This window comes from Poecilia reticulata, linkage group LG5 (assembly GCF_000633615.1).
Source record: "Poecilia reticulata strain Guanapo linkage group LG5, Guppy_female_1.0+MT, whole genome shotgun sequence".
NCBI lineage: Eukaryota > Metazoa > Chordata > Actinopteri > Cyprinodontiformes > Poeciliidae > Poecilia > Poecilia reticulata.
In genome coordinates this window covers 1,755,408-1,780,321 of record NC_024335.1, presented here as the reverse complement: position 1 = coordinate 1,780,321, position 24,914 = coordinate 1,755,408, and the positions used below count along the sequence as shown (strand labels likewise).

At 40.4% G+C, this 24,914-nt stretch overlaps 1 protein-coding gene across 1 annotated transcript; it reads right to left on the bottom strand.

Moving 5' to 3' along the window:
* Positions 1-290: 290 nt before the first annotated feature.
* Positions 291-24,873, bottom strand: LOC103464301 (sodium- and chloride-dependent taurine transporter-like). The gene is made up of 15 exons (XM_008408296.2): positions 24,622-24,873; positions 18,136-18,365; positions 17,914-18,048; positions 13,096-13,184; positions 12,838-12,983; positions 12,548-12,680; positions 11,335-11,469; positions 10,238-10,341; positions 9,988-10,112; positions 7,359-7,471; positions 6,632-6,769; positions 5,213-5,315; positions 4,961-5,061; positions 4,706-4,876; positions 291-4,251 (listed from the first exon to the last, which is right to left on the bottom strand). The coding sequence occupies exons 2-15, from the start codon at positions 18,362-18,364 to the stop codon at positions 4,093-4,095; spliced, it is 1,881 nt and encodes a 626-aa protein (XP_008406518.1). The 5' UTR covers position 18,365; positions 24,622-24,873; the 3' UTR covers positions 291-4,092.
* Positions 24,874-24,914: the final 41 nt, after the last annotated feature.

Genomic DNA, 24,914 nt, shown 5'->3' with positions numbered 1-24,914 from the left:
CTTTTCTTTACCAAGAATAACAAAAACATTTTTCCCGTGTACATTCTCACAGAGGAAGGGCTGGTGTGTGGCGCAATGCGGGAAAAACCAGGGATTTATAAACGAGACCACGATCAGTCGGTCTGCTGACAGGAATGAGTTTCAGAGACTGAAATCTGAAAAGGTGTCACTATTTTCAGTCATTGGGCTCCATCTCAGATGGAAACAGACTCAGTTTATGAATCCCTGCAGAACCCAAACGTTACATGTTGGTCAAACGTTGCCTCTCAATGACAGAGTTCATGTTTTGATTTCTGAGGATATGTTGTACAAAATGTCATCTGAAATGATTCTGTTCAGAAAAGCACAAGAGCTTCCCAGAGAGGTTTTCAATTTAAAACATTCTTTAAGTATTTTAACAGAATTTGTAGATGAACTTTTAAGAAAAAAAAGAGCACCCACTTTTGATATGGTTTATCGTTGGATGGATTTACATCCGTTACATGTTGGCAGCCTTTAAAAAGCACCACAAGTTATTTCACCTCAGTGACCTCAGCTGACTGCTCAACAGTTTGATGTTGCAGACATCACTGATGTTTGTCAAAAATTCAAAATAAAAAAGAAACTTTGGTTGTGGCATTTTGGTGAGCTGCAAATTTTTTTTTTATTACTTAATGGATGACAGTGGGATTTGTGGCAGTGTTGCTGTCTCAAAAACAATAAAATTACAAATCTGTTACAGTATTTTCAGTGTATTCCAAACAAACATAAGATTTTTTAAAACAGTGGTTTTAATGGTTTCGTTTCCACATTCTAATTTGACCCTGAAATTTTCAGTTTTGTTTTCATGAAAAGTTTAAATCAAAAATAAACATTACCACTTTCGACAAAGTATTGCACGTAATGAATGTGAGCCGATTTTGGATCCATAGTTTGGACAATGTCACTCCAGTTTTAGGTTTTGAATATTTTTGGAGCACAAAAGGCCAAAGTGACATACGATCACAAATAAGTCAAGAGAAACTGATGAAATCAAAGAAGGAATCAGCAAAAGAGATTCTTTTTTTATGCTAAAAAATAAATCTTCAGAAAACTTTAAATTCACCTGCAGGTGACTTTCACATTTTAACATTCGGCGGTAAAAACATGTGCATCACTAATGCTTTAGTTCTGTTGCAAACTCATTATTTCTGAGAGAAAAAATAAAATCAGTAAGCTTAGCTCAACGGAAAGTTTACTCGGGTTAACTGAGTGTAAAAGGCTGATGGGTTGGTACAAACTGTGAATTTACACAGAGAGGCAGAACAAACCTATAAATGACTGCATTAGTTAATAATCTGGTCAATAAATCCCTGACAAAAGGACCTTAGCACCTGGAAAAAGCTTTAAAGTTGAAGTCGTTACTGATGACTTAATGTTTTTCCAATTAAGCAGCCAAGAGCTGTCTCTAAAAATATGTTAAAAAAAAAAAAAAGAAAATACACATTAAAAAAGTTGAATTGTTTCCATATGCATTAGTTTTTAAATCTAGAAGAAGTTATTCAGTGGACAAATTGAAGATTTTAATATAATCTGCAAAAGAGTAAAGTGTTTTTGTTTTTCATTGTTGTGCAATGATCCTTCAGAGGAACATTGAACCAGATCTGTACAAACGTTAATGAATACACTGAAGCTTTGTGTGTGCATTTAAATGGAAGCTGAGCTGTAGAAAGACGTTATATAGGAAAGGCTGTATGAAAATAGATGTCGCCTGTGGATTTGGTTCAGCAAATCCCTTTAATGGTACAAACTACAGTAAAAAGAAGAGGAAAAACGCCAGGCTCTGGCTGCTATGCCACCTCTACTGGGAAGGTTTTGGTCAAATACAGGCAACTCCTGGGTACTGCACAACTTCCCGCCTCAATGCTTTTCACCTCCAAGTACCCTGAAGAATTGAGCATTTTATTTTTGGCCTCATCATTTCAAGTGCAAAAAAAAACATCTCTCACATCATTTCAGTGTATCTTTACCTTTGATTGTGTATAAAATAGGCAGTGAAGAAGTTACTTTTGATTCTCTATGTGCCAATCTGAGCGAATGTCCTTTAAAGCACAAGACAAGTTTTGTTTGCTACGACTGCAGCTCTTTGTTCCCAACTGATAGTAAAATGTTTTTGAAGCAAATTAAAGCAGACAAGAGCTTTAAAGGGTAAGTCCTGAGCAGATGGTCGCTGGTGAGACACACGGAAACCCCTTTGTCACATATTAAACTGAGTCCAACCTCTTACCTAGTCTGTCGTTAACAGCTCACATTATCAGCATTATGGCCCCATGTTACTATTAAAAAAATCACATGTAGTTCTTATATCACAACTGTTAAAAATCAGCCAGAATTGAGGCCTTGTTTTCGTATCGCAGGGCACCTTTAACGTAATTTCAACAAATTGATGCTTAATTCACAAATTTTAAAAAGGTCTTGAAAAGAGAAAAACTTGGTAAAATCACATTTTATGCCTCGATGTTCCTCCTGATTAAACATGTTTAGGAACTCGGATCAAGTTAACTTTTAGTTTGAGCAGATGAAAAACTCGAGTAAGGCTCCAAAAGTTAACGCAGAAAACGAGGCTTGAATATTAATTTGTAGAAACTAGTTTTTGATTAGTTTAGAGAAAATTAAGAGCAAATTCTTCCTTTCTTGTTATCCATGAATAAAATTCCTTTTGGGCATCTTTAGTTTGTCTCTGCCGGTGTTGATCAGGTTTCCCAAAATGATGCTTTATGGGTTCCTTTAGTGCCAATTTCCCCACACAAAGTTCTGCCGACAGGAAACCCCCTGCAGCTTTATTCTCTGTTGTGTCACGGGATTTTGCTGCTCTCCTGCTTTGGAGTGCTAAGAAACACGACCGACTGGGTCACCTGACCTGAACTGGAGACGAGTCTTAGCTTTCGTCCTGCCCCAATAAATGTGTCCAGATTTTCCCTGAACCTTACAGAGGAAGAAAAGCTTCCCAGCCCTGAACCGCAGGAGGAGTCGCTGCTAAAACAACCGTCTGAACATCCAAGTGGTCACAGAGCAACTGGCCCATAACAAGAAAACATTTTGGAGAAAAATCATTACATTGAAATTTGTTTGTGTCACTAAAACAACTGGAAAAGGTGGCCCAAGATATACATGATGAAGTAGAAAGGCTGTAAATATGTGATCTGATAACAGCTTAGTATTTTCACTAATTGAAAGAAGTGTTTGTCCTTCTATGTAAAACTACAGCAATTCAATAGTGAATACCCATAATAATAATAATAATAATAATATCAATAAAAGAATCTAAACACTGACAGAGGAAAAAACTAACAACAATAATAATAATGTAACTTCCTCTGCAGAAAAATAAAAATCAATCCAAAACTTTAAGCCGAGAGTGCCTACTGCAGTAACTTACATACTGTAAACTGGTCTAGGACACAGAAAGATAAAGAGATAGATATAGATAGACTGATAGCTACAACTGTACAGTACGCCACAGACAACACACTCAAGGGTTTGAACTCCACACTTCAAATCCGGTTGGATGCTTCTCTGACTTTGCAGGAAGAAATTACCCTGAAAATAAGGGAATGTTTCAGTTTCAGCCAAAAACAGGATTTCTGTGTGACCAGAATTTCACTGTTTTTGTCTTCATTTGCTGTGAAGTGCATTTTTATCAAACTGCACCGTAATTTATAGAATATTTTTAGCATCAGCAGTGAATTGAATGTGTTTCCTTTCCATGAATCTAAGACATAACTTTGTTCTTTTTTTTTTTTTGGGAACAACATCTGTGAACGTCAGTGAAGAAACAAGCGACCAGCTTATGATCAGCGGTCAGTGCTGATATACCCCACATGGGAACTATTAAAGGAAAACAACGCACTTAAACAGTTTGGAATTATAAAAATCATTTCCCTCAACTGCAAACAGTTTTTGAAGCATTCCTAAAAGATTTCAAATGTGAGCTTCTTGTCTTTTTTTCCTTAAAACCCTGATCAGTCCACCAGAAAGACACAGAGAGACAGATAGCTAGCTAGCTTCAGAAGCGTTTCAGAGGACAGGAGAGGAGAAGAGAGCGATCTCATGGAGAGCCTCCTCCTCACCCCTTTACATCATGGTTTCTACGATGGTGTGGGTGGGGGCCTTCATCATTAGCCCCTTGTTTCCATTGGGGTCCAGTGGGCAGGTGAGCTCGCTGGGGACACGGTGGTCCGCGGGGCGGGAGCTGGCCCCTCCGCGCGCCGGGGCCGCCACGGCCTTGATCCTCTGCAGGCCAGAAGGGACACAAGGCATGAACAGATGTCAGAGAACAGAAAGATAAGGCAAAGAGAGGGAAAGAGGCAAATAGAGCAAGAATGAAAAGATAAAATACAAAACCAGGTGGAAAGAGAAAAGATGTAGAGAGAAAAACACCTGTAAGAAAAGAGCTTTAATCTACATTTGGGAAGAATTGGGTGATTTAGTTTGTGTTCAATCATAAATATAAACAAATATGTGCAAAACAGATGTATAAATAGAAATAAAACAGCTCTGGCTCAAATTACTAAGAAATCTAAGTTATTTCAGAAGATAGAAAATGATTCTTGAAGCAAATTTAGCTCTGAACAGTTTGATTCTCCCATGAGAATTTATCTGAGATCAGTGGCTGTTCCCCCAGGCCCACGTTTATTCAGGGACATCTGAATAAATCTATTCGATGCCGACTGCTCGTTTCACCCACCTCGATGAGGGGCCCGTCGGACCGAATGATCTTGATGACAACCACCATGGGGATGCAGATCATGGAGGTCAAGGCCAGAGTCCAGCCTACTCCAATGGCCCAGTCAGGGTACTGGTACAGCTTGTTGTACGTCAATGGCTTGTATTTGACCAAAGAGAAGATAAAGCAGCCCTGTGGTGGAAAAGGGATGCATTTAAATCCACATTTTAATGGTTTTATATTGAGATATTTGTGCAAAATAAAACAGGTCCTCACCATGCACAGTAAAGGAGTGACAACAGTCCAGCTCCATTTCATCCAAGGATTTGGTCTGTAGCCAATCATGTCCTCAATTGCATCATAAAAATTATCAGCGCCTGCAAAAACATCAGTAAAGATCCGTCTGGTGAGGCTCACAGCAGTAAAAGACAAAGCAGCTTTATTTGTCTTTTTATGCCTGTAAATGAATATTTCTGATCAGGGAACTGAATAATGAGCTTCAGCATTGTTGGGATTAATTATACTCACCATAAACCCAGGCAACAGCTATACATTCAAAGAATGCCACCCACAGAAGGCACACACCGCTCGCTGCATAGTAGTCAAACAGCTGGAAAACATACATGCCACCCTGCAGAGAGACGTCGTTTTAGTTTCACTTTCAACATTTTAAAGCAAAATAAAAACACATGATCTGTCCTGGCTCCAACTCCACACATGTATCTTTATAGGAAGTCGTCCCAGGAAAGTTTAACATGTTAACAACAAGAAAGCAGCTTAAATCTGAGCAGATGACGTGTTTGAACACGACCTCCTGCGTGTCGACAATATGAAAAATGATCCCCAGTCCTGGGAATCCTAAAGCTGAATCAGGCCACGGCAGCCCGAAAAAGAGGTTGTCATGGGAACAACAAAAAGAGAAACAGAGGGAATGAGCAGGTACAGTGAAAGTCTGCGTGAACAGAGGGGAAGGATGGGAGGTATTATTGTTCTGATACGGAGCCGACATGAATGAAGAACAGATGAGTGACGGTGGAGAGGATCTTCAACAATCCCCTCATCTAAAGTCAAAGTATTGGTTTCTGCACCATTACACCTCAAACTGAACCTAGAAAATAGAAAAACTGGTGACCTGAAGCCATGGCAACGTCAATAATAAAGGCACTAAAACCTTTCAATAAGATCCGATTCATCTCAAGTGGTTCAAACCGGTGATTGATTTTGATTAACCAAAAACATTGAATCAGGACATGAAGAGCAAACTGTAACCATAAAGCAGATCAAATGTCTCAGATCAGCAAGAAACGAACTGAAAGGTTCTGATTAAAATGCTTGGAGACACGATGAGTAAAATTAAAAATGCTGGAATGATTTTCAGTTTTGATTAAAAATTCTGATACACAAAAATCTGCATCTAAATTGCCTACTTGTGCATTTCCTGTCAGTATTTATACAGATTTAGAATGTGTATGCATCGCTCAGACAGGAAGTTAGGGAGATGGCTGAATATAGAAAAAGAAAACTAGAGCATGCAAACAGGAAGAAACAATTATGACAAAAGGACTGGGTTTGAAGAAAAGTACAGAAGGACTTAAAGAGTCCAGGGGATAAATGAGAAAACAGGAGATATAAAAAGAGAATGAGGAGGAAGCAAGGGGTTTTGGAAAATCTAAATTGGGTCTGTAACTATTAATACCATCGGATGGAAAGGAAGTTCTCATGACTTGACACTAAAAGTCATGAGAACTCCCCCTCCCTCCGCCATCTTCTCTCAGGGGTTCACACCGACTGCAGTCCAAACGCTCTGGTTCCAACTACATGAACCCTGAAAAGGTCAGGAGCTGCTGGGTTTATGTCAAACAAAACAACCATTTTAATGCTCAACGTTTGGCTGAGGTGCCTTTAACATTCAGCACCTTTTTCCACCTCCTCATATTGTTTTGTTACCTTGGTCACCATGGTGAGTCCAAACAGGTAGCTGATGCAGCAGATGATAGCGATGAAGACCTCTCTGCAGTAACCCTTCCTTAGGAAGGACGGATACAGATCCACCAGTGATGTGATCTGCCCTTCCACCTCCACAAACTGCAAGACAAAAAACGGATTCACCATCCACTGACCTCCAGGATTTTAAACCAAGCTCACTTTTCTTTCCCGTGTTACGTTACTTTAAGTGCCATCTACTGTTGGAAGCTGGATTTGAAAACGCACACTTTACTTGGTATGAGTTGGTTTTGATGCATGTGATGTTTTGTTTTATATAGAAGACACTGTAAAGTAAAATAAACGACGACAATCCACCTTACTGAAAGGTTGATTTTGAGAGATTAAAAAAAAAGGTACTGCTGCTGTCTGAAGAAATGCACCAAAAACAACCAATCAAAGCCAGGAGGAGGAGCTTAGTGCTGTCAATCATGCTTATGTACTCTCTGCTCAATGTGTCTAATCAACATTTCAGAAAATCTGTTATATCTTGTGGATAACGAGTTTTAGTGTAGCAGAGAGCAAGGTGGAGGGGCTGATTGACAGCACTAAGACCCTCCTCCTGTCGCTGATTGGTTGTTTCTGACTGAGTGGTGCATTTCTGCAGTTAGTACTGGGAACACTGGGAGAAGACAGAGGTCTTGTAGACTGTATTACTTTATAGAGAAACCCTGTTTGTGTATCTGCTGACCTGACTGTCGAGGCCAAGCAGCAGCAGCATAATGAAGAAGAGGATTGCCCAGAGTGTAGGAAAAGGCATCATGGTAACAGCCTTGGGGTAGGCAATGAATGCCAGGCCTGGACCTGCAGAAGAGCAGGAAGAGGAGACAGAAGGGGGTGGGGAGGAGCCACATTAGACTCACATGATAATCTCATCTGATCTGCATCCCTGTGGGGGAGAAAAATGCCCCCCAGACAGCCGACGCAGAGCAGGAAGTGAAGAGTTAATCAATGCCTGACTACAGCGCACAGATCAAGTTTACATGTAAAGTATGTATTTGGATAAAGGTTCATTAAAAATAATCATCTAAAGCACATCTTTACTTACCTCTCGCTTGCAGAGCGTTAAGACACACTAACTGTACACACTCAACACATGACAATTTCATTTCACTTGCAAGCACATAATTAATGGCACCTTATATTACAATAAAACACACAAGTATAGTTAAAAGCAAATATAGCACATTTATATACATGTGTGTTTATAACAGTATCTCTGTGGAAGTAAGTCAGTTAGAAGAGAGATGTTACAGGATGCATAAAGTATGTTACCATAATTTAAAAAGGAAGGACCACTGTAAACATTACTCTGATTGAAGTTGAAAAAGCCCCAAATGCTTCAAAAAGGCAAATCAAGCAGATGAAGGTGTGTCCGATACATTCTGTTTACCATGCACACGCTCCTCAAGTCGTTTTGAATCCCCAACTGAAACACGGTTGACCATTTCAACGGGGAATGCAAAAGGACTATTGCAAAACAGCAGCAGATGTAAAACTTGTGGTCAGATAAAAAGCAAATGCTTTTTTTTTTAATGATTTGTTTTTAAGAGGTCGAATTTAAATGATGCTACATTGGGAACTGTAAAACAAAAGTCAAGGAACAAGGAAGCAGCCATAACAGCAAACAGCATTGCAGCTGATAGTAGAGTGTATCAATAGGTTCCATTTTTGTAGCAAATTATGACAAGGCATCCAACCAAACACCACGTTGACTCAAAAAGGTTAAACCGACTCCCAGCCCCAGAGGGAAAACAAACCTTCAGATCATTTACCAAATCAAAAGTAGCTGAATTCATGATGATTACACTGTTATCATGAGTTTACTGTGCAGAGCACTGAATATTAAGAAGCCTTTCTTCTCTTTTTGTCCCATTGTTGGGTCAGTTGAGGCTGTGGCGTGTGCCAAGCCGTTACAGTTAAAGTCACACTCTGGAGCAAGAGCATCCCTTCTCTTATTTAGCTTTGAATGTATGTTCAGCCCAAACTGCTGCAGTTAAGGCAAACTTACAGATTTCTTTCTGAAAACTTTTCTTTGCTTTCCTTTCCAAACATAAAATTCTGTGAAAAACTTTTAGTCGTCTATTTTATCTTGCTCCTTATAAGAATCCTGTCAAATTCTCAGTTTAACAGCGAGCATCAAGTTAGCTTGCAGCGCTTTGCTTCCTCGAGCTTCTCTGACCAACTCCTCAGCCCACTCGCCAAATATCACAGATATTGGACCATTCTGCAAACCCCACTGTCAGGTGGACTTTACAGAATTGTGCAATGTTTGCATCGACTGGGCTGCCAGCATATACTGTTAACGTAGAGAGCAATACTAAGCTACATGGACTTGTTATGAAATTTGCTGATCTTGGGGCTTTAGATAAGGTGCAGCTTCACAAAACCTGTTGATGAAGAAAATGACTTTCTCTAAAATAATAAACCTTTACATCAATCAAACAGCATGCCGCCAAGTCTTATTCAAACAACTGGAGTGAAAAGCAATTCAGCAAAAACAGCAGAACCAGTCTTTGCAAACAAGTTCTTAGAAAACACTCTTCCATCTCCATTGGTGTTTAACAACTTTGGCGTTGGGTGTGATTACAGGATAAGTCATTAATCATCATGGCTCTGCTCTTGTTTTTAAAAGTAGGGATAAATGAAATCCTTGTGTGATTCTGTCAGAAAGTGAAAGCAAACATCCACAGTAACCTGGGCTCCTTTAATGGTCAGGCTTAGTGTTGGGCTGCGTACGGTGAAAAAACATGACAGAAATCTCATTGTACTTAAGGTTGCAGAAAAAGCAGGCCAACCAAAACAGCTTGAGTCATAGATGTAACCTCTAAGCACAAAGGACTCTCAGCTGGATGAAAGCCAAAGCTAAGGCACCATCAGGTTGTTGGCTGTAAATGAGAAACATCTCGGAACCAAAACTCAAATCTTTAAACCGCCACACTGACATAAGATGTGCCGTAAAGTGTCGCACAGCAGCTTCTCCTCAACTAAAAATCTTCTTCCTTAAAGACATAAAACACAACTCCCTCTGCCTTACTGAAATGAGCGCGTACAAACCGACCAAATAGGTTCTTATCTCCTAAATCTGCTTTTGTCAAGAAGTGTTTGATTGCGGAAGCTTCCATATTCCGATGCCGTCATTTGTGTTTTAATCAGGGAATCCATGATGTTTCTAAATTGTCACTCAAGTTCGAAAATGAACGTAGAGGCTAATTCTCTTTTGGGTTTCGTTGCTGTTTTTCTTTTGAAATTACTGTTATTTAATTTATTAACCAGGAAGCAGCGCCCACCATCACTGCCGCCTTTACAGACCCTCGTACCTGACTCTGCCACCTCAGCAATGTCCACCCCTTGCTCTTGTGCCATGAAGCCCAGGACGGAAAATATTGCGAAGCCAGACACAAAACTGGTACCACTGTTGAGGGCTCCCAGCAGCAAACAGTCCCTATGTCACACATATGTCATGAGGAGGATTTGTTAATGAACACACAAGGATCCCTTCACCCCCCACACCCAGTCTCTCCCCTACCACACCACACCCCGCCCGCCCCCTGAAAACTGACGCCTCACCTGTAGCAGTTGTATTTGTACTTGTTGTAGCTCCCCAAGGACGTCATGGCGCCCAGACAGATGGCATAGGAGAAGAAGATCTGAGTGCCGGCATCAATCCACACCTGCCAAGTAGGGAGAGAGCAACAGAGAGGCTGAGGCCTGCTGATGATGTCTGGGTTATGGAAAGCTAAACGTTTAGCATGGTTTGAAGCCTTTGCTAGTGTTCTGTGCTTAGCTTGTATCTGTCAAGATTATCAATTCCCTTTATAGCATAAGAGCACAATGGAAAAAGGCCTGGAACCATGGCACTGCATAACTGATGCCATTACGACGGCAGTATTCATATCATGAGGAAGTACTTCGCCTGCAATAAATTCTGGCTCATTATTTAACTGCCACACATCCAGGATCTGTATGAGGATCTGTCATCTATTTGGCAACACTGGCTGTTCAATGCAGCAGAAAAGTTCAAGTTCTAGAAAAGGCAAATAAGCGGCAAGGTGGTGAAGTCCTAAAGATTCATTTATTGATCACTAACTATATTATTGCAACATTTAGCACTCGCCCTGGTTGTTGTGATTCTGCAATTGTGAAAATTCATGTAAAATCAACAGATCCCTGCATTTTTTCACATTAATGCATAATAGTGAGCTTACCTTTTTTATATCTGCACCAATAACACCTGTATGTATATGTACTTGTATTTATAGTCATACTTATAGTTTTGCAGCACTTTTTCTGTGCAACGTCTTGTTGCCAAATTCTCTGTTGTATCTTTGTGCAATGACGATAAAGTAAGTCCAAGTCTATTGTAAACTTTCCACAAAAATGGTCAAAACATCTGGCCTGCTGACTCCAGGACTTCTAACACCAGGACTGCATTATTATACACCGATTATAGAATCTTTAACATCCAGTTAATGATTTGTGCTTTTTTTAACTTCTTTGTTTGATTTAGAAAAAAATGTCCTGGCGTCTAAATTTCTTTCCAGGAATTTCCATCACCAACAAAGTTCAAGCCCAAACAAATAATTTCACTGGAAGAAGGAAATATTTCTGTAACAGGAGCTGAGTGAAGAGGCTGTGGGGCTCAGGCAGCACCGGGGGGAACCTACCTCTGGGTCTTTGAGGCGTTCGAGGTCCGGATACAGGTAGAACTTGATGCCTTCAGAAGCACCGGGCAGAGTTACGCCGCGGATCAACAGGACGATGAGCATGACGAACGGGAACGTGGCCGTGATGTAGACCACCTGAGGTAAAATACACACACAGGCACGCACACACACACACACACACACACACACACACACACACACACACACACACACACACACACACACACACACTGCATTCATTTCTGAGTTCCAGTTTCAGCTCATATTCTAGATCAAGTCATCACAGGTACTGAAATAAAAACACTTATTGTATTTTTCTGAAAGAGGCTTTACTTCCTAAATGAAAAGTTAAAGTTTTATAATATTCATAATCTGGAGGTTTTCCACTTGTTTCGCAGTCTTACACGGTTCCTTCTCTGATGAATAGTTTGCAGTGTAACCTGGGGAAACTGCTGAAAGTTTCCAGCAGTGTAACAACACGAGGTTCCTTAAATTCTTGGTGGCCTGTTGCTGTCTGGGTGAAAGTTGCTGATTTGTTTTCTTGCATATTTTCCGTCTTGTTTTTATCCCTTGGGACTTTTGGATGTTTGATAAGGAAACACAAAGAATCAAAAACAACCACAAAGCTGTTCTTTATGCATGACATTTTTTTCATATCCCTCGTTTCACTTGAAAAAGGGTTTTGTAAATGAGTGAATTTAGTCATTTCCCTTTGTTGTCAATAGAGACTTAAGGCACACAGTGTCATCTACTTTGTGGGGAAAGTTTTGACCCAACTTTGTTTAATAAGAGTTGTTTTTCACAAACTTAAACAACTAGAAACAATATATTGGCTCGATCAATCAAGATGATTGGTCCAATAAAGTGGAGTTTTACTGCCTCTCCTCTTGTCTTGTGAAAACTTGTGTTTATGGCAGCAATATAAAGCGGAGCCTCGTTTTCTAAGAAGCTGCATCATGAATTGCTGTGCGCATCTATTGACAGCTTCAGTAAATGTGGGAAAAGTTATTGTGGCTTAAGTTACCAAGTCCTGGCCTCAGTTTGCAAAGAGAATCAGACCCAATGTGTTCCCTAATGTTCCCATGCCAGACCAGGAAGAAGAGGAAATACCAATTTCACACCATGTCTTTGTTTCAGTATCAACAGTTTGAGAAACAGAATCTCAGCTAAATTTAAATAAATGAATATTATTTTTTATTTCACACTGATTTACCTTTCCAGTGGATTTCACGCCCTTCCAGATACAAAAGAAGCAGATGACCCAGACGAGGAGTAAACACAGGGCCAAGTCCCATTTAACGGGGCCGATCTCCTCGATGCCGCTGCTGATGCCCAGCACATTGTGTCTGCAAAGCAAAACCATAATCCATTCTTATCCGCACTTCTAAAGCATCGCTAGAGATCACACCAATAATGAGAGGATTCACATGAGGAACACGACGGACATGAAAGCTGTGTGTGGGTACAGAAGTGAGCAGGTGTGAGGGATTTTATGTAACTTACTCCCAAAACTCTGTGACGGGGGAGGTAAAGTTGGAGGCGTTGGCGGCAACCCAGAAGGTTTTGTTCTTGCGGTAGGTGTCCTCAATGCATTGATCTGTATTCCAGGGCTGATTGCACTTGGCCCAGGGCAACTCTGGCTGGAAACACTGAAAGGTAATTTAAAAAAACAGAAGGTCTGTTACAGCATGCGTTTAGACAGATTAGATTCCTGTGCAACTTTTAGAATAAAAAGGGAATTTAACAGTTTTATATCCCCACCTGGAACAAGTAGTACAGACCCCAGGCGAGGATGACGATGTAATAGATATTCAGGAGGGATACAATCACAATGGAAGCGTAGCCAATACCTGCACAAGACAAAGGATTCAAATTTAAAACAAAACAACAGTGAAGAATCAGTTGGTTACAGACATGATGGAGGCAACTGGATGAGTCCAGTTTGGTTTGAACAATTAACTTTGCAAGTCATAAAATCATCTCACAGAGCAACAACAAGGTGTTCACTACTGGACTGTAGCTATTTAAACTAAAAAAAAAACCTCCTCATCCACACAGGAACATTCAAAAAGTAAATTAACTGCCTCTCCAATAAACATTTAAATTCAGGAGAACGTCTGTAACAATAAACCTGGTTTCCTTCAACTTGTAGGCAGATGGTTAATGGTTGCCAGAACTCCCATTCTGACGATGCACGTTCAATTCTGAATCCATGCTAATCCTTTTTTAATACTGAAAAGTGTTTGTCCAACTCATCTGCAAGAGATAATCCTGCACTCTATTCAGAGGACATACTGTGACCAAGCAGAAATGTCCAATCTCATTTTGACCCATGTAGACACTGACGACAGACTAATAAGTGATTTGGGGGGCAGCTGCTGCGAAGGCCTGACCCCCTTCAGGTCCGATGGCATCGGAAGGTGAGAGAAGAGTCACAGACACGAGGGCTGATGTGCCAGATGAGATGCCTTCTCATAAAATCATTTCCAAGTGGAGAAGAAAGGAAAGCTATCCAGACAGAGCTGCAAACTGCAGCTTTATAATTATCTTCAGAAAACGCTTACTTTAAAAGATGATGTGCTGTCAAAACTCAGATTGCAAACTTGGCAGGTAAACAAGATTCCCTGGGTTTCATCAAAGCAGTTTTGATAAAAAAAAAGTTTTTTAAATGAACTGGGGACCAGAACCTGGCCTGGAGGAACCCCACAGGTAGCAACGCCAAAATAGAGCAGCGTGAAAGTTCTCATTTGAAAAACTGGAAATGCAACTGAAAAACTGTTCGAGTCTCAAAAGGCAACATTATCCAAACATCTTAGGAATTAGGGTTGAAGTCATTTTCTTCAGAGGTTTGGTGAAAAGTCAGAGGTCTTTCAAAACACCAATTTCTTTCTCAAATATGATTCTGTACAGCACATTTTAGCTGATTCAAGGTCCAACCAGAATCATTGTTGTTTTTAACCTTGAGTGACATCAAATCTTTATTTCCAAGAACAGTCCGATAAGTTTCATTGCGTCACCAGTGGCCTTGACACAAGATAGGTGTGAACACAAGATCATGTTTTGTTTTGAAATGTTCTCTTTGATAACTTCAGGAGGAAACGTAATCCTCCTGGAGTCAGAGCAGGTGCAGGAACTCGGATCGCAACGGATTAGAATTTGGAGTAGAGTTCACACAACGACCGCAGTCACAGTAAGTCCTCATAAGGACATTAAAACAAGCTTTGCATGTGCTCAGGCGCAGCCGACAGCGGCCACTCATCCAAATTAATGTCCTTCAACGTCACCGGCCATCTGTGAGCGCAAGTGTGTGTGTGCGTGTGTGTGTGAGAGAGAGAGAATAGAGAAGCTTGAATTATGAAACAACATTCTCACCCTCGTCTGCCATTTGTGTGTCTTTACATGTATATGAATGTCAGAACTACTTTGCCAACAAATCATGTCCTTTTAATCACTTGGCCAATTAGTAGCTGTAACATCCTCGCATCTCTACACACACACACACACACACACACACACACACACACTTATATACTCGGATCACATGGAACAGTGCTGATCAAACAAACAGATGTGTCCTCCTCCATGATGTCATTTCTTCAGCTCTTTGGAGGGATGACCTTGCCTGACCTCACTCAGTTTATCCACATATGCAGTCGACTCAGTTTTTTAACTGCTGAAGGTTTTGCTGAGTAAATAATCTGAAATTTGTCACAACAGGTAAAGAAGCTCCAGATGCGATCATTATTAGCGTGCTTCCTGTCGGTACCTGCATGTTGGGAGTCTGTGGATAGAAGGAGGAACTTACATCATCTGATGATGATGATGATGATGATGAGTTATTATTTGAGCAGCTGCTGAGAATCTGATGGCCTCTTTTCTCACCAGCTATCTGGTCAAATGTTTATTTTTGTCCCCGTTTCATCTGACTTTTTAGAATGAAATGTGATCAAAAAGCAACGGAGCAGCTGCTTGTTTTGTACAAAATGTTTTAGTTTTTGCAGGAGTTTAATAATTAACTAACAGCAGCGCCGGCTCCCATCTAGAGTCTCGCTGTACTTTTGAGCATTTACATCCAAATATTCTTCACATTCTTCCTTCTTCATCAGTGGTTCTGCAGGTTCTCTGGGTTTGTTTAGTTTTGGCTCATTTTCAGTCAGTGTTGCTGTTGTTTGATGAGTCAGTTCACCTTGACTCATCAATATTTGTAGACGTAGAAAGGCTCTTTGTTAGCAGTGGTCCGTCTCTAAAACACAACTTGTTTTCATCTGGATGAGTGCGAAGTTTTTACTCATCATCCTGTATTGTGGCAGATATGTTAGTCCTGGTGCGTTCTGTCTTTGTCCGGTTCTTTCCTTCTTATTCTGCCACTGCTCCAGAAACGCATGCAGGGCAGCAGGTTGACTTCAGGAGGATGTTTCCTTATGAGACAACCTGGGTTTTCTAAATTATTAACTACACCTACTCACTGCTTTTAACCAGGTTTGCTTTAAATCATGTGTTTTTATTATAAATGACTCTGACATGACTTGCGTCTTAACCTGTGTTTTCTTACCCAAACCTATAAAATTTTAATCTTTTTGTTTCTGTTCCGTCTTAATATTTTTCAGCTCATCAATAACCGATATCAGGATGTTATTTATGCAGGTCGGCTCAACCTGCTGCTGTCTGGTATGGATGTTGGCTAAAAAACAAACATCTACATTGGCTTGCTCGTTTTATTTCATGCTTTATGATCCTTTTATTAACTCTTGCTGTTAATCAGGAATCTACAGTTACACATTATAAACGAATTTATACTTCCACAAAATGTCAATTTTTATTATTTAGATTCATTTTTTACCATGCTGAACACGTTTTATGTTCATCTCATATTTTCTTCTTGAATTTTAATTGTTTTTTCTGAATCTGATTTATTTCGTTTTGCCCTGTCTGGCTGCCTTTGTGTCGCTCCTTCTCCCGTCTTTATCAATCCATCTGTCGGCGGCTCAGATCCCACCACCACCCTGCTCTTTTCTTCCAAGCCCTCTCTGATGTGTTGCTGTGCTGTTACCATAGAGATGTGTAATTCAGGACACTGTGTACACCGCCTTGTGTCTGAGTGTGTGCGTTTGAGACAACCGCACAATAATGTGTTAGAATGTGAAGATAAAATGGCAATTGCATATGTGAGAGTGAAGTAAAATACGTTAATCTTATTTGGCTGGTAGTGAGAGGAGCAGGCCGGGAAAGCAAGGGCCAAGAAGGAAGAAAATACTATTAAACACGGGCACTGAAAATGGAGGAGAGGGGGATGAAGGCAGAGAAAAGAAATGCTTAAAGTCGACTTGATCAAATAATATCACTAGACTTCTCAGGGCCATTAGTTGAGCTTTCTGGGAAGATGAAAAAGAAAGACAAGGTGAGATGTGGAGAAGGTTAAAGCGCCGAAAAGGCCCAGTGTGTAGGTGTACCAGCGCAGCCCTGGTTGTTGCCTGGTGACGGCTGCTGGGCAAAGTCTCAGCGCTCTTATTGGAGGAGAATCTGGTGTGACTCAGCCATTCCTCTGTCAAAAACAGCAGAGGTGTGGAAAAAAACCTGAATCTTAACTAAGAGAGACAGGCCTGGTCTCTCTTTTTAGGGGAATTGCTTCCAGAAAAATCTGATAATAAAAGGGCGGGGCAGGTGGAGCAGCGGACAAATGTCGACTGCTCCACCTGCAAACGAAGCAAAAGAAATAACTAAAATTAAAAACAAATCAAAGAATCTAGACTACATTTTTTGACATAAAAAGGGAATTGCTTTTCATCCGTTGTGGTGCAGTGATCATGAAATTCATGAGGATAAAGACGATGGCTCACATGTGTCTGGTAGGTTTTGGATTGAAGATGTGAAACCGAGTAAACATGAGGATCAGTTGCCTCTTGCAAAGCTAAAGTCCAAAACTGTGCATATTTTATGTGTAAATGCAGTTACATGAACAAGTTATGAAATATACAGCAGTGTTTAAATGTCAGCCTCATAACATAACTGGTCTACAATAAAGTAGATTTTGGTTTTCACACACCGTCCTGCTGTCCATGGTCATACAAAGTGACTATTGGAGGGACTTTCCACAGGTTTTCCCATAATGCATCCCTTCTCAAGCACGTGATCACATCTTGGTAAATCTTCTTCTGAAATCTTCCTTTGAAATTCTCTTCAAATCAATAACGGTTTTGTGATCCTGTTGTTGGCAAATGCTTCAAATTTATTTAATTTCTCACTTTTTTTGCTCTTCTTATTAGGAAGAAGATCCGTTCTGATCCGATTCTTCTTTGTGCTTTTAAATTCTGACTGGTGCCGACACGAATCACAGGCTGAAGGTCTGCTCGTCGATATACGAGTCAAACGATGGCGGTCTATGACTGCTACATCAGGTGAGTCAGGGCCGTGGCTGAGGTCGACTGACTTCTGCCTCCACAAATCACATGGAAATGGCAAAAAAAAAAAAAGTTTTCTAGACAGGAAGGGTTTGAGGCGGTGAAACTTCCTGCTGTACAGGTTTTGTTTTCATTCAGATTTACCATTTTAGCAGCTGAATTTTAATAACAAGCTACATACCAGTAAAAATGGGACAAAGCTTCTCCCAGCAGGTGATGCCGCCCTCAGACGTGAACTGACCCAGGGCAACCTCCAGGAAGAAGACTGGCAGACCTCCGCCAAACAGGAAAATGAAGTAGGGGATGAGAAACGCACCTAGAAATGGGAGATGAAATAAAACCCATACAGATAAAGTAAAGAAAGTAGTTGACAAAATGATTTTTCAAACCATTTGATGCTCACCTCCACCATTCTTATAGCAGAGGTAAGGGAAACGCCACACGTTCCCTAAACCTACAAATCCGCCGGCCACAGACAGGACAAAGTCCAACTTGCTGGCCCACTTCTCCCTCTGGGGGTGTTTGCCCTCCGCCTCGTCTTCAGGCCGAGTGCCAGGGCTCTTACCAGGAGACGGCTTCAACGTGTCCTTGTGGAAGTCCTTCAGACACTGAAGTTTCTCTTTTTGTGCCATTCTGTGGATAGAAAATGCAGAAATGTAGCGTAACTTCTTATTAAAATCATTTAAAAAGTGGTGGAGAAAACATTATTCAGGAAATGTTGCTTAAATATTCATCTAAGTAACGTTGCATAAACACTCTAGATGCTCAATGTGCCACAAACTGCAATGGGCTGCAAAGTCAGTCCACCTGATAAATGACCAGCAGGGAAGCTCAAATCTCAAAGAAGTGAAAATGTTTTTGCAGAAAATAAGAAGCATGAACTGTTGTACGCTTCACTTATATTAGAATATATAAGAATATATAAGAATGTTCCAACTAAAATAATAGTTTAAAGAAATAAACTGCTCGACTTGGTCTGTTTTGGAAACACACCATGTGAAGCAGGTGCAGACCAACTTGTAACAGTGTCATTAACTAACCACAAATCCACACTGACTCCGTTCTTAATGCAAATTTAATAAGGCTTCATTTGTAGCATAAACTGACTGTCATTTCTGTTTGTTTAAACATGCCTGGACCACAAGTGGAGCAAGAACCAGAAGTGAACTCCTGCTGATTGTACTTCACTGTAAGGCTAAAAGTTAAACAGTTACCAGAGACACTTTTAGAAAAGAAAAGAAACCTAAACTTTAATGAACCACTTTACTTCCTCCTTCTGTCCTTCCTCATTTGCTCCGACAAAAATGTAGAAACAGAAGTACAATGTCATCATGATCAGCAACTAGAGCAGTAAATTTCCACCCAATGGCGACAGCGACGGAGAAAAAGAAAGTCAGGAAAGAGACACAGGCTTAGCAGTCAGCACATGCCTCCAACTGTGGAAAATGTCACATCCTTATCTTTATTCATCGGCCCAACTGCTGCTGCTGCACTCTCACCTTTACTATCCGTTTCCCTCATTCATTCTCTAGATCTGACTTAACGATAAGACCACATTTCAGAGAAAACCAGCAGCTTTGTACTGTTTGCATATAAAATGCTCTTTTGTACATGATGTATGAAACTGGTGAATAGTTTTGAACAGATTAAACCCTACAAACAAAGCAAAGCAAACTTATTTTGTCACACTTGAATGTCGCCCCTCGATCGGCCCACGTGTGCAGAAGCACGTGCTAAACACTTCCTGCTTTATGAAATACTAAACTCCGTTATGTTTGAGGTAAAACACTGGTAGCAAACCGATTTACGCAATTTAAAAAGCCCAACACAACACAAGCTTATGGACAAAGCAAATTATGAAAACATCACATTTCCTTTAAAACACAACTGGTTCCAGTTGTGTTTTAAAGAATCTAAGCTTGTCAAACCAGAACAGAATTATTTCACACTGTTTGCAGATTACTTATGAAATGATTTATGAATTGCTAAATCTTCCATTTGTTTTAGTATTTTTAAACTCGGAACAATGAAGACAGCATCTTCATCTTTAACCTCAAAGCTAGCACTAAAGGGGCATTTCACATCATTTTCAAGGATTCTGAACTGTAACTGACCTTCTGCAGCTTAAAGTTTAACAAATTAAAACTAAACTGGATGATTAGATGATTAACAGCATGTTACTAATTAATTATTGTTTTATTGATTTACCACATGCCCAGTTAACAACCGTTTGGCCATTTAGCAGCTTTTCAAACAGAATCAGAATCAGACCAGGTTTTTACGATCATTCTGTAAAATGACGGTTCGGCGTTTCCTGTGCTGAAGATTCAACCAGCTCTTATTCTACATCATGGCGCTCAGTTGAGAGCCCAGGTCATTCACCAGGACCAGGATACTAATTGCCCTCTGCTCTGTGTTTGGGGTTTTCTTAGCGCAAACTGGACCAAGAGTCTGGATTTGACTAGGACCGTTTCAGAACCCGGCCACAGACACTTATTTCTCAGCCAGATGACTTGCATAACTCACTCTCCTATTTTAAGAGCATGTACCTTTTCAGCGAACCGGCCAGCGATTGGGTCCACTCATCCATCAGCGGCTTCCCCTCCCCCGCCCTGCTCCTCGCTGAATGCATTCATTCGTGTTGCTTCTCTTCCCATTTCTCACGTTGTTGTTTTCATGACATGTCACTTTTGTGCATTTCGTTTCATTGTTGCAAATGGACCATTTAGGATTTGAAACTAATTGGGTTTACAGGCTGTTGTTTGAGTCACCCAAATCCAGTCTTCAGTGAGACAGTTGTGCACATTTGAAGCCAACTGAAGAAAAGTGACATTTTGGAGAAAATGAGCCAAACTAATTTACCAGATGCAGACAAAAATGTGAAGGATTCATCCACTGGATCACTCTGAAATCAGCTCACTTTGCATCCCCACTTTCTGCAGCTTCAGTCTGCAGTCTGGAGCATCCACAAACTTAGCCTTGTTTCATAAAATATTCATTTTACAGCAGCTGAAAGTGTAACAGGAAAAAAGGAGATTACAGAGATAATCTTGTGAATCAGACAGAAGGGGGTAATAGTAAAGGAATGCAAGAATTTATGGGGGAGGGGCATTTCTGCTTCAGCTTCTAGGAAGCACAAAAAGGTGACACGTTGAATGGAGAATGACAAAATGATATCAATTTGACTGAAAAATGAGAGCAGCCTTTTGTAGAATGTAATTTGAATGCATCACGCTGTAAATGATTAAGCAAGTATTAGAAACAGTAACAGGAAGTAACATCATTTACAGCTCAGATCATGGTAGTTTGGGAGAAGTGGCATGAAAACACGGCACATTGTTTAAAGATTGTGGCTGATGTGCTTTGCATAAGTCATGCAAAGAAACTTTCAACCGAGGGAAATGATCTGGTCTGCAGCCAGGCCAAGATTAACTGGACGCAGTAATCTTCACAGTTTTAGAAGATGGTTGTGCTGACTAATATAAACCATGAACAGAAAACTCTGACATAATGTGAAATTCTAAAATTAAACTTTTTATCTACAATGTTTGAATTTGGTTTCTTAAAACTGAATCGCCCTCAACCTGGTTTGCTTTAACTACACCACTGACTCGTTCAAAAAGTGGAGCAGTTCCAACTTTCTGTTCCCTGTCAACATGTTGGACTCCTACATATAACGGAAAAAGATTGAAAATAGTTTAAAAACATGTCTTAGCAGATTATATCATAATATTGTGTTTTGGAAACTCATTTTAAGGCTGATACAAAGTTATTCATCATTTTAAAAAACGCCTTTCCGGAAATGAATGATGAAATATTTTTGCTCTTTAGCTGACATGTCTTGTGGTGAATGTTGAAGTTGACGTGCTAAATGCATCCCATAGCCTAGCTGAGGCCAATATTGCAAGTACAATATAAAATCATAGATAATAATAATTAGATAGCTTCTCATTTCATTTTCTAATAATGCACTAGAAAGAAAACGACACAGGATGGCTGTGGTGCGTCTTTTTTTTGTTTCCCCCGTTTGGTGTGACGTTTTTGACAGAGTGTCAAATTCAGCACAACACTTACCAAATGAAAGCATCCTGTGTCTGATTCTGTTCGGGGGGAGGGGACTAAAAGAGGATACTCAGTTCAAGTAGGAGCCAAATACAAATATAGAATAATTAAAAGTCAAAATCATAAGTTGTGGTAATTTGCCAAAAAACATATTCCAAATATTTGAGTATTTAGTTGTGCTGCTGTTTTTGTTATGGCAACAAGATTAAAGACTCCCGAAATCAATATGCCATAAGACACTTAGAACCTTATGTAGTGGCAAGATAATAATAAAAAATATACATATTCACATAAAACTAAAACATTCAATTTTGTCCATTTCACTCATAAATTTAAATGCAATTAAGATGGTCTAATCAAAGCCCAGACCAGGAGGTAAATGGTGGTGGTGAGCTATACTACAATAATTTATTCAAATTTCAAACTATACATTTTTCTTATGAGAATAAATTACAATCAACTAATTTACCGATTAAAGACAAAAAAATGAATTCATGCACGTGTCAGCCACAAGGGGGTGCTGGTTTGTCGGACTCACCATGTCACCATTGTTTGCCCTCCGTCACGCTCAGGTATGACAACATGAAAGTAACTGATATTACTTCTAATAACATTGTGCTGAGTGTTAATTATCATCTTTACTGCCAAGTAAAACAACATATTTCAAAGCCCAACACACGCAGATACAATCATACAAGATTAATGGGGCAGCTCTAATTTGAGAGCCCGAGTGGGTCAGTGGTTCATGTCAGTTAATATGTACAGCAGCAGTCAAGAGGGAGGCTAATGTGAAGCGAAGGACGCAGGGGGATAAAGGGTTCAAGAACAGATGATGCAAATTAACCTGTTCTCTTCCTGGGGTCGGTGTGAATTCACACAGTCCCTCTCAGCTGTCATTTAAAGAGACAAGAGCGGAGTCACATTTATAGCTTAAGATTTCACCAACACACCCACTTTCCACAAACCTCAGGTTACACACTTAATGAATCATTTAACAGCAAACAAGTCCTTCGTTAATACAGAAGCTTTCAGCTCCGGTTTGGCAAACAGGAAAACTCAGAGGCTACAAAACCTCAACATGTTTCCTCATGGTCAATTTAGCCCAGACTCATTAGATTTCAATCTTTAAACACATTTTTTTCTTTTTCTTGAAAGAATCAACAATGACCAAAACCCAAAGGACTCCAGGATCCCTGTAGTGTCTTGAGTCATGAGACATTAAGGAACATCAGAGGGTTGGAATATATTCATGATTCGTGACATTCTTCAGATGAGATTCAGGGTTAAAGCAGGGAGATTAAAAGTTAAATGAAAAAAAAAAAGAAAGTGTGACGGATCTCATCCTGAGTGTCGCATAGCTGTGTGACAAATAATCCAAATTCAATGAATAAATTAAAATCCTCCCATTAAGACGCCTGTGAGTCAATTACAACAAACTTGATGCCATTTTATCAACCAAGATCTGAAACAAGATGCCGTCAAAAGACTGAAGATTAACAAACCAACTTGAACAACCTGAGTCTCATCTGTCTGTCTGTCTGTCTGTCTGTCTGTCCCAGAGTGTCTGTCGCTTTATCACCGTTTCCCATCAGTGTGCTGATTTAGCGGCTTTCTGTCATTCTGGGAAACAGAACTCAAGGGAAAGTCCTTCGCAGTTTTGAAATACCAGAAGCTGATAAACGAATACGTGCAACAAACATCATTCAGCAGTTCGCATTAGTTTAACTTGGGAGCAGTCAAAATGTCCAAACTGATCCTAAAATGGAAACCAACTCGGTGGGTTCTGACACCAACACGCAAACAGAGGCTGTCAGCGAGGCGCTTCTGTTTCCCCTCCATCACGTTCAAGCATCAGGAAACAAACTGAAAATAAACCAGAGTCACTTTTTTAAGACGTTTCCAACATTGCAGTAAGACGACTCAGAAATACTCAGTTTAATATGAGGAATAAACGAGACGCAGTGCGCAGAGAATGGAGTCTGTGGCGTTTAAATTAAAAACTATGTGACAAAAAGAGGAAATTAAAGAAAGCAGGAAGCGAGACAAAAGGTGGAGAGGGAGGCGGTGAGGAGGGAGGCGGTGAGGCGGTGAGGAGGGAGGCGGTGAGGACGGAGGCAGCGCTCGGTGCTCAGCATCTCCGCCTCCTGAGCGCAGTGAGCGCCTCACTTCCCCTTTTCACAGCAGCTTCACAACGGACCCAAAACAGCAGCTCAACCGAGCAGCACCGTTTCGGTCTGGGTTCGGATGTGAAGAGAGTCACGGTTCGAAAGAGGGGAAAACGCTTTTTATGAAATTGTGAAGAAGGAAATGTTGCGACTGACAATTAACTTTTTATTTCCCAGCAGAAGAATATAGGCACATTTTCTAAACAAAAGTGTAAAATCAAAGTTCGCGGCGTTGAATGCAGACATGAGGGGAAATGTAAATCCACCGGTAAAACCTTCCTAAGCGCACGAAGCATTACCAGAGAGAAAGAGAGAGAGAGACAGAGAGAGAAAGAGAGACAGAGAGAGACGGAGCTCTCCACGCTTGACAAAGAAACATCCCCGCATCCACGCAGCTCCCGCACAAACACAACTAAACTGTGAAATGACACCGCACTGAGTTTATCTGCTACTGCTGCAGATAAACTTTTCCTGTTTTTCCATCTTCTTAGTTTGCAAAGAAACATTTTTTCATTCATACACAAAAGAGTTGGAAATACGTTTAAATTCAACACCCAACAAAAGAACAAAATCCCTGAAAAACGTAGAAAAGCATCATGGACATCCATCTCAGTTTAATTCTAAATGAGTGTAACATGGATGAAGGTTTTTTTTTTCTTTACCTGCTACGATGATGTGATGTTTTCTGTTATTTTGTCCTTTTAATGTCCTTTGCGCTCGGTCCCTTGTCCCGTTAGTCTTGTCCGTGTCCTCCCGTGTCCGTCAGAGCGACTGAAGTCTGGACGCGTCGGAAGCTTATATTTTAGCCTATTTATAAGCTTCTCTTTCTGACCTTTGTCTCTTAAAACCCGGGGACCAGAGACATCAGCGGCAGTGGAAAATCACCGGCCTGCCTCCTCTGAGCAACAGGAAAGCGGTGATAGTGATGCGTTCACGGACAGCGTCCGCCTCAGAC

Bases quoted from the DNA above. Each gene is read 5' to 3' on its own strand.
- LOC103464301 (XM_008408296.2), bottom strand. From the start codon at position 18,364: ATGGCACAAAAAGAGAAACTTCAGTGTCTGAAGGACTTCCACAAGGAC. The intron at 18,049-18,135 runs GTGAGCATCAAA...TCCCATTTCTAG, and splicing joins CTGCTATAAGAATGGTGGAG to GTGCGTTTCTCATCCCCTAC. The intron at 7,472-9,987 runs GTACGAGGGTCT...GCTCTTCTGCAG, and splicing joins TGCTGAGGTGGCAGAGTCAG to GTCCAGGCCTGGCATTCATT.